The 15,976-nt window shown below is 32.9% G+C and overlaps 3 protein-coding genes across 3 annotated transcripts in view; 1 reads left to right on the forward strand and 2 right to left on the reverse strand.

The window, feature by feature from the left end:
* LOC141815199 (putative LRR receptor-like serine/threonine-protein kinase At1g53420) overlaps positions 1-1,931 on the reverse strand; it is a 7,419-nt gene extending 5,488 nt beyond the window's left edge. The window contains exons 1-6 of the mRNA XM_074703117.1: positions 1,869-1,931; positions 1,005-1,162; positions 735-772; positions 530-645; positions 243-453; positions 6-130 (exon numbers count right to left, since the gene is read on the reverse strand). Of these exons, the coding sequence (XP_074559218.1) occupies positions 6-130; positions 243-453; positions 530-645; positions 735-772; positions 1,005-1,162; positions 1,869-1,931 (711 nt within the window). The remainder of the gene's footprint in view (positions 1-5; positions 131-242; positions 454-529; positions 646-734; positions 773-1,004; positions 1,163-1,868) is intronic.
* Positions 1,932-5,512: 3,581 nt separating this feature from the next.
* Positions 5,513-11,072, reverse strand: LOC141815371 (uncharacterized). The gene is made up of 6 exons (XM_074703321.1): positions 10,886-11,072; positions 10,679-10,813; positions 9,705-9,791; positions 7,422-7,484; positions 6,412-6,483; positions 5,513-5,822 (listed from the first exon to the last, which is right to left on the reverse strand). The coding sequence occupies exons 1-6, from the start codon at positions 11,027-11,029 to the stop codon at positions 5,658-5,660; spliced, it is 666 nt and encodes a 221-aa protein (XP_074559422.1). The 5' UTR covers positions 11,030-11,072; the 3' UTR covers positions 5,513-5,657.
* Positions 11,073-14,571: 3,499 nt separating this feature from the next.
* LOC141815675 (putative WRKY transcription factor 70) lies at positions 14,572-15,976 on the forward strand (the record flags this gene model as incomplete). The annotated part of the gene is given in 4 exon segments (XM_074703627.1): positions 14,572-14,879; positions 14,881-15,026; positions 15,337-15,441; positions 15,623-15,976. Coding segments are annotated over 4 exon segments (791 nt in total), but the record flags the coding sequence as incomplete, so codon positions are not given.

Here is a 15,976-nt window from a genome sequence, read left to right on the forward strand (position 1 = left end):
CTGGCCTTTATATCTCGGTGCACGATAGGAGGTTTGGCTTCGTAGTGTAGAAATGCCAAGCCACGAGCAACCCCAATGCATATATTGTATCTAGTCCTCCAAGTGAATTGAATGTTACTGTGACCCCTACCTAGAAGTTAAGTAAAATCCCCAAAAGGAATTCAACAAAAGTGAATCCACTGTCTGTGTGTTGCATGAAAAAAAATATAGATTTAAGTATCTAGTTGGAAGTTGAAAAATACCAAGAAGTGTTTGTGCTAGGCTGTTATTTTCAACATAATTGTACACTAGGATTCTGTAATCTTCTTCCACACAGCAGCCATAGATTCTAACCAAATTCTCATGAACAACATTGGCTATTGTTTTAAGCTCATTCAGGAACTCCTGCACTCCCTGTTTGGACTCACTGGAGAGCACCTTTATGGCAACAACCAATCCATCTTTAAGCTTTCCCTGCATAAGTAGATCAAGAATATGATGATCTTTCTTTTTTGCTTATGGCAATTACATATGAAGGTTGGGTGAGTACCTTGAATACATAACCAAAACCACCTTCACCAATTTTATTGGCGAGACTAAAATCTTGAGTAGCTTGTCTCAGTTCATTGTAGGAGTATATCTTTACATCTTCCACGCCAGCTAGTTCTGCAATCAATACCAATACCAGCACCAGCTCGATCAGTGCTTTGTGCTTGTGGAAGCGGCCAAATCATACGACCAAAGAACTGGATTACCTTGAAAACTTGGATGCCTCTGGGACGAACTTTTCTTTCTAAATAAGCAAGAGAAACAAGGCATGATTAGTGAATTAAGCCAATCAGCTTTTGGTGCCTGCAGGAAGAAAACATTGAAATTGAATTTCTGAAGAAATCTATCATAATAACATCTTTTTGTTCTTAGGTTAATCTGTGTTTCTGGATCTTGTAAGTAAATATCAAAGGAAGGCGAATCTCTTTCAACTTGATCTCAACAAAAGCTACAAGGCTCCCATCTCTCCTACCAACCTGGACAGCGGATCGATCCTAAACGCAGGAAAAACTTTTGCGTGAATGGGCAAAATTAAGAAAAGACTGAAGAGCTCGAATGTGCTCCCTCTCGATTCAACGCCCTTGCCTTTTGTAAAATCGCTGCTAACAAGATCACAGCAGCAGCAGCAATACCTCTATATATATCCCCAACAGATAATTCACAAACAAACAATGGAAAAAAAAAATCAGTGGCCGAAAAAGGAGTTGTTCTTCGTGATGATAATAAATATATAAAAAAAAGAAAATCTATGCTCGAGGGGCATCCAACATCTGAATCTAGAACAAGAACAGCAAGGAAACAGAGCGCATGCCCTTTCCCTGCGCAACTTAAAACAGTAGTCTACGCCGCGCGCGTGTGATGGGGAGACCGAAGGTGTGCGCCGTAATATTTTTCTTCATTGCAACTATTCGTCGTAGACAAATCCTCACATTCATTTTCTTTCACCAAACCTTTCCTGTTTTCCAGTAAATTCAGAAGAAAAAAAAAATAAAGGGCCGAAATTTAAAGATTTTTTTGGGCACGTGAGCTCCCTACCTCCCGAGTTGGTAGCAATAAAAGCTTGCGGTAAATTTATAATTTTTTTTTTTTTTTTTTTGAGAAGTCAAAAAGTAAAAACTATCAAGGTCCTTTTCCACGGCAACTTCAAGCCTCATTACGTGGTCAAGGAAAAAAGGCTTAAATCTTAAACCGTGTTCCCATCAGTGCAGTGGATCCGATTCCAAGATTTTGTCCACCGTTATCTTTTTCAAACCGTACGACTCAGTAGATATTGCTGACATTTTAATTGATTTTTATATAATATTTTTATTACAATTTCAGACGGGATCCTCTCACGTTACGACAAAAAGAGATCTCTTGTTGGAATATTTTGCAAGTTTCTTCTCATCTTCTGCCTCTGGCATTTGTGGGCCAGCCTTTAGCTACATTTCATTAAACATAAGTCGCAACTCTGACTAATCATTCGTGCTTTTGATTTAATATATTTTCTGCGGTTGAAATTTCCATGTGCAGGTTAAGTTGAAACAGTTTGAACTATAATAATTTTATTCAGATTAGTATATATTGTATAAAGGTATTTTAGGATAAAAAATATGATAAAATATAATTTGAATATTTTTGAAATCGAGCATATTTGATGTCCAAAAGGATGTTCGTATCTCCACGATGATGATGACACCAAATGGCTTTGTTCTTGGGCTTAATAAGTAACCCCATATTCATGTGCCTACACGATGACACCAAAGTTAATAAGATTTAAGCAAGATTTCACAGAGAACTAAGACTAGTTAACGAGGATCATGTTACTGCATAAGTAAGGTTTAAGAGGTATTCTTTTAATTTAAAATTCTTTTAGTAATCTATTTAGCTCTTCGAACTGATTAATTCAAGAAATGACAAGTTTCGCTCTAAGAAAATTTTCTACTGATCATCATAATAAATTGGAAAGTGTGAATGATGTGTTGCTTCGCAGCCAACATTCTAGGATTTTCTTCTCACTAGAGAAAATAAATCCGCAATTAATTGCGGAAGTGCTTTGCCATTGTACCATACTCCCGAAGATTAGGGATACTCTCTTAATGAACCTATTAAGAAAGGAAGGAAGTACAACTTTCTCAAATCACGCGCTCCAGATTGAGAATGATAAGGGTCAAGTTTATAATATAAAATAAACGCTTTTTGGGAAGTAACTCAAGTTTATTATACATTTTAATTTTTTAATTGTTCCTTTGTTTTACAATTTGATGTTCTGATTTGGTTTTTAGGTATATTCAGGACACTCATGAGTACAAGACTTAATATGTCTAGAGGAACAAGCAAGAACCATAACTTGCTCATGGTAGGCACTACGGTTGTGGTTCATCCAAAAATGAAAAGCTAGAAATTTTATGGAGACAACATCAACCACGACCTATTTGTGGTGGGCACCGCAACCATGACCACTTTGTGCATTGAAGAGTTCTTTTTTTTTTTCCATTTGGTTATAATCCAAGAATGTGATTACCTTGGCAGCCTAAGGTTTCTACTATTCTAAAGGTTAATGAAAGTTTTTTTCATAATTATCCTTCGATTTTAAAACTAAGTTAATTGAACTGTACCGTGAAATCTAATTGAAACCGAGTTAATTAATTCAATAAATTTTAATTTAAATACTTATAAAATTAAAAGAGATAATTTATTTTAAATTTTAAAAAATAAAATTAATAAATTATTTTATTAATTTAATAAATTATTTTAATGAATTATTTTATTAAAAATATATATTTATTTTAAATTTAAAAAATAAACTTAATAAATTATATTTATTAATTTAATGAATTATTATATTAAAATAATCATTTTAATGAATTATTTTATTAAAATAATTATTTTAATGAATTAATTTATTAAAATGTATATAAATTTATTTTAAATTTTAAAAAATAAAATTAAAAAAATTATATTTATTAATTTAATGAATTATTTTATTAAAATAATTATTTTAACAAATTATTTTATTAATCTATATATATATTTTTTAAATTTAAAATATAAATAAATTATAATTATTATATATATTATCAATTTATTATCATCATTAATAATATTATTATTAATATTATTAATTTAATTTATTCTAAAAATAAATTGAATCAAACGATATTATACCTCATAATCTTGATTATATGATTACCTAATAATCACATAATCAAAGTTATGTATTATAACTTGAACCAAATGCATCCTGATTTTCAGAAAGGAGAAAACACTAGTGCTCACGATTTGGAGTAGGGACTCAGGGGTTGCTAAACCACGTTAAACTTGGTGTTCCTTATTATCTTATTTTATTTATTATTCTACTATGTATTTTAACTAACTTTGATAGAAAAGAAAAAGAACGATGAAAAAGTGATTATGCTATTTACCCCATTCTATTGTCAAAGTGACCCTACACCACTCAGGCTCGGGAGTCAGTCGGTGTTCAATCATAAAGCCCTTGTGATTAGTATTATATCCCATAAATGCACATATAATAGATTGAGTAAAAAGTTTGTGGCATTCATGATGAGGCAAATGAATGATTTACACAACTAAATGTATGTAAATGTCCATACTAAGAATGTTATTGATAAAGATGAAAATAAAAAGACTCAAAGTATAGTGTTTGAGAAAGTAGTCTATTGATAAAATAAATGATTATAGATCTATTCAAAATTTGGATGGAATAAAAGTTTCAAATAACAAAGAATGGATAACTTTTAGAAGATGATTTTTTCACTTCACCACACCATTTTATTGATAAAAATATATTTGGTCATAGTCAAATCTTTCACTTTGGACTAGTCAATTCCTTTGATTCTATTTTATTTATCAAATATCAAAGCTATTAAATTTTATGATAAATATTGTTGAATTATGTTATAAATATTAATAAATTATATGAATTACGAGCAATGATAGACTGTATGAAAATACAGTATGAAATCCAAACATGACACACACAAGGCATAGAGGTGGGATTCATGCTTTGTGTGTATCATACTGGGATTTCATGCCGTCTATCATTTTTCTTGACATATTAGTCATTATTAAATTAAAAAAAATTGAGTTCTTAATAAAGAAATATTCAACATTCGCCTCTCTAGTTAAATTATAGACTTATTACTACATTTTCGTTTGCTAAATGTGAATGAATAAAAGTTACCATATAATTATTGTACAGTTGACAAAATGTTAATAGCACATGACTTCTTTGTTTTTTGTCAGTGGTTGACATTTATTAAAAGACTAATATGAAAAGTTGACTTTTTTAAAAATAAGAAAAATTTGGCGACTTGTGGGATTTTGCTAGGTGGCTGCACGGTCTTACATATTGTCAACGCAGGAATCCAAATAAATCATTCTCAAACATTTAGTGAGACAAGCGATTGATTTAGCATTTAAAAATAATTATACAGAGAGAGAATTATTACTGAACATCCATTCATGGAAAATACATGTGTTAAATTTTTTTTTTAATTTTCATTTTTTATGTAAAAATTAAAAATAAGATTTAGATAAAATCTTATTTCTGAACCCTAAATTCAAACCTTAAAAAAATTTCTTATCTATTTTATCCTTCTACCTTATCATATAAAATTTTTTATTTATTATATATATATTTTTATAAGTCAAGTATTCAATTCTTGTGATTAATCCACTACTTACTCACCTTATGAAAACTTTTCATGAACCATCAAAATCAAAATAAATCCGAAAACACAAATAGATTAAGTCAGACACGGTCTAAACACAAATAAGATGACAAAATGTTCCCCTGACATGCAGATATAGCAATATGCACAACAAATAAGATGAAATCCACAAATTCCAAGTGCAAGTGCAGTATATTCATAATATGATTCACAATCTGTTGGCCTCAGAAGCAGAATAGGGAGTCCATCAAGGCAAATTCCACTAGATGGCATATTCAAGGATGCTTTCTTGGATAAAACATAAATCACAATTGAATGAAAAATTACCCCACTTAGAGTTAAATAAAACACTGAAAAATGCAAAATCTATGAAATACTTGGAAGGCTCATGGTTGTTCCACGACAAGTCAGAGAATTTCTTAATAATCGTCTGTTTAAGGAGGCCGCAAAGAGAATTCATTTCCGGCGAATCTTGATATTTAAAGTCCATTGAAGCCTTCCTTCTGGGCGGGGTATTTCCCTGGGAAGGCGCAGGGGCACTTCGTGCTCACCCAGGGATGAGAGTGGGGATGGTAGGTGTAGGTTGTCAGGATGGATGTTCACAGCAAGTTGCCTCGCAACCTGCATATATGCATTAGATGCTCGCTCCAGATAATGGAACAAAAACAAATTCATGTAGAGTGATTGTTCCATGTAGATATGACAAAATCAAAATACTTCCAGGACAATCATGTGGATTTATAACTATGATTTCGTTTTGTAATTACAATTTCACAGGCAGTGGGGAACATGGATTCGTTGTAAGTTGAGAATAGTTTCCTTTCAGAATTTCAACAAGGTCATTCACATTTCTAGATTCACATTTGTAGAACCACACGAGTTTAGACACTTTTGAGCTGGCATTATAAAATGCATACTGATAGGATTGGCCGCTAAGACATGAACTTCATCTTTGCAACAGACAACAAATTGAGTACCCGGCATTTTACTTTAGCATGTGAAGAATATCTAGCAGAATCAATGGGTAATAACTATCATTCTTCCTAACAGAAACTAGTGTATATGCACACATTCGACCCAAAGGAACTTTGCAGTGTGCTGATTTCCAGATGTGTGCACTAGCATGGATCACATGGATATGCACAGATATGAAGAATATACACACAAACAAGTGATATAAACACAATAAAGTGAGTTAAATTTGTTGTACCTCAGCTACAATTTCATCCTTGTTTACAGGTGTTGGGATCTCATTGTCAACTTTGATGTACCTCCACAAGGTCTACAGGCAATATTTGGACATGCAAATTTAGCATGTGTAATAATGTAATACATAACAGCTCAAATGGAAATCAGTAAAGAAAAATAAGTGTACTAGTATTCACAGGAATTATCTCCATCAGCAAAAATACAGTTAGTTTTCATCAAACAACAAAATAATAAGATGAACTTGAGACAGTAAATACAGTTAACAATTTGCATGTATTAACTAGTATATGAAGAATCCAAAAGATCGTACAGGAGGAATACTATCCTAGTAAACCTTGCCCAAGAGGAGGATAATTTCACATTGGCCCCATGGTTCACCAACAGATACAGTCTGAATGGGCCAGGTTTGAATGGGGCAAGTTGCCAAAAAAAATTCTAGTTTTACAACAAAATACTACTTCCAACAAGCATTCTAAATCAGACATCATTATGGATATCCACAAAAACAGTACTCACACTAAAGTGAATCCAAACATCCATATGAGAAGCGACAATACCCTGATATGACTTGCGTGTGTAGGAGAAGTTTGCATGTTAAATGACAATCTAATAAGCTACAACTATCTCAATGTAGACTGCACTAAAATGTACTGTGATGATATCTTTGTATTTTAAATTTTAGATATTTTGAACTATGAGCTCCATGTTAGTCAATGATTCTACAAAGAAAAATAGATCAATATTCTTGGAGATGTCATTAGTAAAAAACACTATAAACATACAGGTTTCTCCCATCAATCTCTTCTTGTGAGCATCTACATGTCAATTAAGGCAAATAACTCAAAGGCTTAAGGATTTTAAGCTTGTATATTTGAAATATACGACATTCATCATTCAAAATCCATTTGTAGAATTAACTCTTAATAAAGTCCACATAAATAAATCTTACAGATACTGTGATAAAAATAAATTCATTTGATGGAGCAACAAACATCAGCAGATTGCACTCACAAGGCGAGCATTATCAAGACGCCTTGCCGCTGCCTGATATTCCTTCAATTTTTCTTGCTTTGCCTATTGAAATATATGCATAGAGCAATTTTAAAAGATTGAAATATAGTTCGACAAAGCTTATGGACTACACTTGCATTGAGATAAATGGTAAGTGATTCATAAGAACGAGAAGTTTTATATACAATTTCCTGGGATTGGCATAAGGAACAAGAAATGTAAATTGACAGTTAACAATTATTCTTCTAAATATACTGAGATACAGTAGCTCAGCACCAATTCACAAAAAATATAATTCAAAAAGTTATAATCATAAATAACAACAACAATCAAATCTTATCCCACTAGGTGGAGTCAGTCATATGGATCTTTCTACGTCATTGGGCTCTATCCCCTACTATATCATCATAAATAACAAATTTCAAAATATTAAACAAGAGAAATCTCCATTAGAATACACATTATAGCAAGTCGCATCCATAATGCAGATGCAGGTATAGCATATTATACCAGAAAGTATATTCTAAAACCATACACCAAACAAATGAGTCAAAGCATGAGATGGTGTTGGTTGTGATTTATTACAACAAATAAAGATGCCATAATTATGCTAAACAGTAACTGAGAAATACATGATCTAAATCTGCAAACAACTTGATCATATAGATTACATAGGTATTTTGATAAAGAGTTCCTTCCAATTAGCAGCAGCCAAGTCTTTATAGAACATTTCCTTGAAGTCTGTCGCTTATGATATAAATAATAAGAAAAAACAGAAAGAAAACAAATAATTGCAATGATCAGAACTAGTATAGGCATAACCAAACAAAAACGAAACATATATATTAGTTCTACCATATCATATATTGTGACATAAGGTAAACATCATTTCCAGAGGATATTGCATTCTTCCCAAAATGCCCACATTTTTCCATCCATAGTGATTTTCCATAAACACTACAACACTCTGAAAATATTTTATGTGAAACAAATGGAGCCTTAGTCTTTATTCTTCTTCCCTATCCCATGTTATTGGTAGGCGCAACATCTTTGAGATCGTGAGAGGATGTTAGATTGTGATTCTGATATTGGTAGGAGCAGCTTCTAAGATCACAAGAGGATACACAATTGTGATTCACGAATGACATACAAGAGGATGGGATCATCAAGTGAGGGGTTAAATAATTAGTTTATATTTATAATTTTTATTAATAATTGGGCAAAAATCAAGAGGGTGCCCCTTATTTTAATTATCATTTGATGCCCCATGTTGAAAAAATATCAAAAGAACGCTCCAATCTAATTTTTCATTACTAGAGTAGTCCAATATTGTCATAGCAGCTTTGGCTAAAACTGCTCCAAAATTAAACAAAAATTGCTTCGATATTGGTTAAAGTTGCTCTAATATCGATCACAATTGCTCGAACATTGGTTAAAACTGCTTCAATGTTGTCAAAACTACTCCAACGCTCATCACCTTTGCTTTGACGTTGGTCAAAATCACTTCAATGTTTGTAAAAACTGATATTAGTCAAAAGTGCTCCACACTGTAAGAGTTTTGGCCAAAAACTGCTACAGCAGTGTTAGACAAGTTGAGTTAAGAAGGTAATTTGGGAAGAAAATTTAGGGTGTTGTTTTGAATTTTTTTCAACATAAGACATCTTGTTGACGATAATGAAAATAAAGGACTCTTTTATTTTTTTTCCCTTCGTAATTAACATTAAGATGCATTGTTAGCAATAATTTAACAAAGGTACAACTTAAAACTAAAATAGCATCTAGATAAGCAAATGGCATAGACACAACACTCTAATATTCCATATTGGCAAATTGCACAATGGCTAATATGTTTGTTATATTTTAAATTGTTTATTAAAAAATTAATTTTATTAACTATCTAATAATTATAGCTTTATTTTTAGAAGTAAATCAATTGGAAGGATCTTAAAGGAGTATAACTCATTAAAATTCATCTTAGCGCACTTTGATAGGTATTGAAGCATGCTAAGTCTCCACAGGATATGCACTGTGGCTATATAAGTTTGGCCAGAAACCAAAACTCCAAGATGGGCATAATTTATACCTTGGTTTCAACAATAAAATAAAGGAAAATATGAACAAATCATGAACATGCAAAAATGAACAATCAAAATAACAGTTAAAAATCACTGGTACAGCACTAGATAAGAAATAAGGAGATTCAAGTAAGATTTACTGGTTTTGACTAATCATCAAGATTTTATGTACTGGAAAGGGAAACTCATGAAAAGGTCTCACACTCACCTTGCTATCTGATGTTTCATCTTGCTCTTTGACTTGCTCAGTGATTGGAGCTTCTTTTGCCAATTCCCCTTCATCCCGTTGGTAAAGCTATAAAAAAAAAATATTGTAGCATGTGAAGGTCTCACAGAAAATTGTTTTTTTTTTAATTTCTCTTTGCTTATTTTCTTGTTCAGTGCCTTTTGCATGATAATAGAAACCAGTATAAGATACACTATAAAAGAAGTAATGGCATACTATTATATTAGGAAGAAAAATCAGAGTTAGCAAAAAGATTTATGATGGCACAAGCAGGAATAAAAAAACCAGACAGACAAGGAACTGCAGCAAGGCAAGATCATGACACCAGCTAAAATTTCAGTTCGTTTTGGTATCACTTTTTTTTAAAAAAAAAAAAAGAAACTAATTGTGTTTCAGTGTAGAGAATCTACCAAACAAACAACGTTTGCTTTAGTTCCTACCACTCACAAACTCAGCCAAAATGATAATACAATTTAAATTATTTTCATTCAAAAACAACACATTTAGCTAAAAAACAACAATTTTAATTATTCAAACCCAACTGAACCAAAATGTTCAGTTTTTTGTGGTTCGGTTTGAATAGACAATTTGCTTCGGTTCCTGAAAATTTTACTTAAACATTTCGCACTATCAAGTTTGTGTCATCTCTTAATATGATATATCAGGGCACCCATTTTGAAAAGTGAGAGGTCTCACTGGCTTCACCATCTACAATGTTAAAAGAGATTTAAATATATTCGAAATCAACATTAGCAATTCCGTTTGTCCTAGGCAACATTTACCTATAAGGAAGATGTTGTTATGGTATTTTTAGACAAATTTATTGGTATGATTAGGTTTTAATTGACCCATCATCATGCTTATGTCGCAACCAAAGGCAATTGCGTACCTCAAACTCCTACATAGTCAAAGGATATTCAATCCGAAAACACAAAAGAGAAAGACAAGGAGCGGACCTTGCGTTGCTCCCGCATGAGGAAAGCATACTTCTCTATGTTTGGGACGGCGAGCAGCTTAGGCATCAGGTGGTTGCGGAAATGCCCTGGCGCCACCTTCACGGTCTCCCCAGCTTTCCCCAACTTGTCGATCGTCTGATGGACACGGACAGAATCACGCAAACGGATGTTGAACTAGGGAGAAGGACGTAAAGGTGATAGCCATACCGTGGTGAGGATCACCTCGAGCTTTCTGTGGCGAACGCCTTGGGCGGAAAACAAGAATGGGTTGGTGATATTAGCGGAGGACGATGCCTGCGATCCAAGGAGGTGGCGGAACACAGCAGCTCCACAACAGCGAGCGGGCGACATGTTGGAGGCCTCGGCTGCCGCGATGGTCGCCCGAGGAAACCGAGAAGAGGGAGCGGAGAAGCTCGATGAACAAGGGTTTAGGGATTTTACAGGTGATCGGATCATGGCCCGTGATCCACACGTGACACGTGACATGGCAAAAATCCGATGGTCAGCCAAACGGAGTCGAATCCGATGGTGGAGAGCTTTCAGCGGAGGATGAATAGAGAGAAGGGTTGCATGAGTTAAAATTACCATGGAGCGCTTTCAATGAATATTTGGAAATAACAAAATGTTATTTAATTTTTTTTAAAAATAATTCCACAAATATTGAACGTGGTGGGTCGGTACGGTATATCAAATTTTACATAGGTTAACGTATACAGACTTAAAATTAAAATAGAAAATTTATACCGTTAAATTACAATTTAAATTTAAAAATTATAATTCAAATTTCGGTATTTTCGGTATAATCCATTTAAATAATAAATACTTAAATTTTCAGTATATTAAATTTAATAATATTTAAAATTTTGGTATACTGATAATTTCGGTATTCGTCTTATTATACCGAAAATGTTGCTACTACTGAAATGACCGACTATGCCCCGTCAATGATAATCTGTCATGTATTTACCCACTCAACTATGAATTGACCTATTTAACTGCTCCAATGAATAGAGAGAAGGGTATGCCGAAATTTAAAATTACCGTGGAGCGCTTTCAATGAATATTTGGAAATAACGGGCTTGTTATTTAATCTTTTTTTAAAAATAATTCCACAAATATTGAACGTTAAGCAAATAGATGGAAGGGTTGCATAATTTATAATTACCATGGATAAATATTTGGCAAAAACAAAAAAGCACTCTTTATTTTTTTATTATCGTTAAAACATACGCTCATTCACTGACTCTCTCTATTTAATATATATACCGTACGCGTTTGATTCTACTCACGCGTTGCGTGATAGAAGATTCTATACGCCCGAAATAAAAATAGAGTTACTTTTTTTAAATTTATAATTAAATTATTTAAATTTTTTTAGATTTAAAAATTGGATTATAATATTAAATATAAAAATTAAAATAAATAAAATTTAATTATTCATGAAGTGTATAAGATAAGAAGTGCAAAATAACAATATGATACATCCTATGAACAACTAATTTTTTTTAATTATATTTAATACTATAACTGAACCCTTAAATTTTAAAGAAAAATTCTTAAATGATTTAAGTGTAAACCAACAAATAAATAAATAATAAAATAAAAATAAGCACTTTTTACTATTTCAAATGCCCGAAAAATTTTCAGACTCTCGAAATCTAGGATATTAGAATTATATATATATATATATATAAGATTCTGATATCCTGCACGCCTATTTGTGTATGCACGGTGCACGATAGAAGATTTCATACGTCTGAAGCCATTCGAGGCGCTAGGAATAGAAATAGTGTCATTTTTTAAATTTATGTTTAAGCTCTTTAATATTTTTCCTTTAAGATTTAGGGGTTGAGTTATAGTATTAAGTATAAAAAAAAACTTTCAAAATAAAAAAAAATTAATTGCTCATGGGGTGGGCGGGATAACAACCCAACACACATCGTGAGCAATTAATTTTTTTCAAATTTTTTTTTATACTTAATACTATAACACAACTCCTTAATTCTAAAGGGAAAATTTTAAATACTTTAATCACAAGCAAACAAAAAATAAATAAATAATAAAAATGATATTGTTCTTATTTTGGGCGCTCAGAACACTTCCGGCCATCTGAAATCTTTTATCGTGGACAAGGCATGCAGGATCAGGCGCATAGGATATCAGAATCCTATATGTATATATATTTAATATGTTGCACATCTGTTTGTGCACACAACGTCTGCGATAGAAGTTTTCAGGTGTCTGAATCAATTCTGAACTTCCAAAATAAAAACAGTACAATTTTATAAATATTTTTTATTTTTTATTTATTTATTTTATTTATAATTAAGTCATTTAAAATTTTATATTTAATATTTATGATTGAATTATTATAATATTAAATAAAATAAAATTTTAAATACAAAAAAAAATTAAATGCTCATGACGATTTCACCTTATCCTGCAAGTGAAATGAAATAAACAATTTCGTTTCTTTCCTTTCCCTTGTTTCTTTAGTCTTAGAGTTATGATTTCCTATTATCTCAATTAATATAATTAATTATAATACAATTAGTAAGATAACAGTATCAAATATGAGCTATCATTTGGCCTAAAAGCAAGATGACAAAAGCTGCTCCTGGCACAAACCTTCACTAACAAATCTTATCCTATCTCATTAGAAAAAAGGCTTTTAGAAGAAATTTTCAGGCAATTTATTATTAATATAACATAATGCTGTAGTAGTTACAAAAGGTTGATGCATGTGTGTTCATATTCAGTCATTAGATTGACGAAGCAAAGCCGAGAAGGCCACCACCCATAAGATAGAGTCTGAGTCAATTAACAAGGATTATTCTACATTGTAGTGGTAAAGCATTCAAAAGATAAACAAGGATCAGTTCAAATTTTAATGAGGACGATTTTAAAGTATGCATACGATTCTACTTTGATTTAATTTGATAGACTAATTAGAAAGAAGATAGTCTATTTTCAGAATTAATCAAATAAAATTTAAACATTTAAATTACAAAAAAAATTTGATAGACTCTGCTTTTTGATGCATGTTGGAATATGAGAGTCCATAATTATATAATTAATTACTTTTCGTTGCACAAGCATTAATTTACATTACTATAATAAAATATGGTGGATCATATGATTATTTACGAAAAATTAAATTAAAAAATTATATTTAATCATTATAAAAAAAATATTACTTTACATTACTGCATGATGAATGAGGTGCGATCGAGGACACTGAGAACATTTATGAGTTCTGACATGCAATAATTTAATTATATAAATACCTGTTCAAGCTTGGCTCTGTTTTCTGACACACAAGCAACATGGTGAACGAGTAAAACAAGCGCACCAGTTCTGATGTGGATGATGAATGAGGTGAACGTCGAGTTTATTTATTTATTATATTTATATTAATTTTATTAATAAATATAAGTTATACATTTTATTTAAAAATATTATTCATAAATAATTTATAATATCTATTCATTGATACAATGATAAAGTGATTTAGAAAAAATTTAGAGTATCATAATTTGATCTCGTCTAAGCAAACTCTAGTAGTGAAAAGAATTATAAAAATCAGTCTATTACCATATGCTCAGGATTCCAACGACAAATTGACCTGGCAAACTGCACAAGGATACGTATTACAATATTGTCAATAAAAATCTCCCTAAATCGTATTAAAATTAATTGTTTAACAGATTAAACTGGATTAATCTGTGCTAGATGTGATTGTGGAAGCATGTAAGAAAGAACACAGAGCGTTAAATTCCGTGACGTCATCTGTTACGTCCTGATGCTTACGTCCCCATCTTAGGCTTTTTTTTTTTTTTTGTCTTCTCGCGTGGGTTTCATTTGAAATTCCACGTTCCTTCCCTTCCCTTTCTTCCCTTTCTTCCCTTCTATAAATTTTCCTTCTCCCTGTCTGTTCCTCACATCTCACTTTCTGCCCTATCATCAAACGCCTTGATAAGAAAAAAAAGATAAGGGGAGGAGGTTTGAGTTGAAGATGGGAATGGACTCCCATGATCATGATCAAGGCAGTTCATGGCGGGCGATGAAGATGGTCATCCGAGAGTTGCTCAAGGGGCAGGACTCGGCCACTCGCCTGCAAGCCCTGCTGCAGCTCAAGGAGAGCCTTCCTCCAGAGAACTATTCTGGTCCAGTGAAGGAGTTGCTCGTTGAGGTACTGAAGCTCCATCTCGAGAGCGATCTCTCTTTTGGGAACGGAGATGACGGCTGAAGCACCACTTGGCCATGCCAACTTGCTCAGTTCTGATGAACAGAAGAGTGAAAGCTCGAGGAAGATCGGACCGCCAAGAAGATCCGGATACAGAAGAAGGTAAAACAAAAATTTCTTGTTTATTTCTATTTCATCTCTTTACCGATAAGATTGGGATTTGCTGTCATTTGAGCCACTTTTAATTTGATCAATAATTAAAGGGATAGATTCCAGATGCTTGTTATTGGCTTCGAGAGAATCTCTTAATGTAGCATAAGTTTAGCTTTTTTGTTGAAAGTATAATGAATGCTAACCAACTCCACAATTATGTAGCTGTCAAAGGGAAAGGAAGCTTTTGTAATTATCTACGTCCAGTTGCCTTTGTGATCTTCTTTTTTTCAACTTGTTAAATGTCATCTTCTCTTTATAGATCGCATCCATACACATGCAGAACAGTTTATGCCAAGGACATCGAAGACGGCTACACTTGGAGAAAGTATGGGCAAAAGATCATACACGGCACTACGCATCAAAGGTACCAATTCAAATCCTCTAATGTTAAGTAGTAGAAATGGTAATAGGGTTGAGGGGAATTCAAAGTATATCATGGATTAATGCAGTATTAATGCGCCATAAAACAGTATACCTACCAAAAGTAAGTTGCAGTTTAGTATGATTTGCCCATTGGAATTGAGTTGAGTTGCTTCAACTTGCAGAAGCTACTACAGATGCACGCACAAGTTTGACAGAGAATGCCACGCCACGCGACAAGTCCAAAAGACAGAGGATGCCTCGATGTTCGCCATCACCTACATGGGAGAACACACATGCATGGATGCGACCGAGTCGGCAGCACCTTGTATCATCAGTTTCGAATCAGGGGATACTGCAAACACTCAACGAGAAGCTCCTCTGTTTTCTGCACCACCTCTTCCCTCGTTAAAGCTGGAATGCGACGAAGAAATGCCAAGCAGTCGCTCACCTCGCAGTGCTTCATCAGAACTTCTGGTGTTCCCTGACTTGTCGGACTTGGAAGGCTCTGCTCCGGCGGCACTTTTCACGGGGGGTGC

This window comes from Curcuma longa, chromosome 21, assembly GCF_044706935.1.
Source record: "Curcuma longa cultivar G26 ecotype Majalengka, Jawa Barat chromosome 21, ITB_CL_G26_1.1, whole genome shotgun sequence".
Lineage (NCBI taxonomy): Eukaryota > Viridiplantae > Streptophyta > Magnoliopsida > Zingiberales > Zingiberaceae > Curcuma > Curcuma longa.

Bases quoted from the DNA above. Each gene is read 5' to 3' on its own strand.
- LOC141815371 (XM_074703321.1), bottom strand. From the start codon at position 11,029: ATGTCGCCCGCTCGCTGTTGTGGAGCTGCTGTGTTCCGCCACCTCCTT. The intron at 7,485-9,704 runs GTGAGTGTGAGA...ATATTTCAATAG, and splicing joins ATGAAACATCAGATAGCAAG to GCAAAGCAAGAAAAATTGAA. The intron at 5,823-6,411 runs GTACAACAAATT...GCATATATGCAG, and splicing joins AGGATGAAATTGTAGCTGAG to GTTGCGAGGCAACTTGCTGT.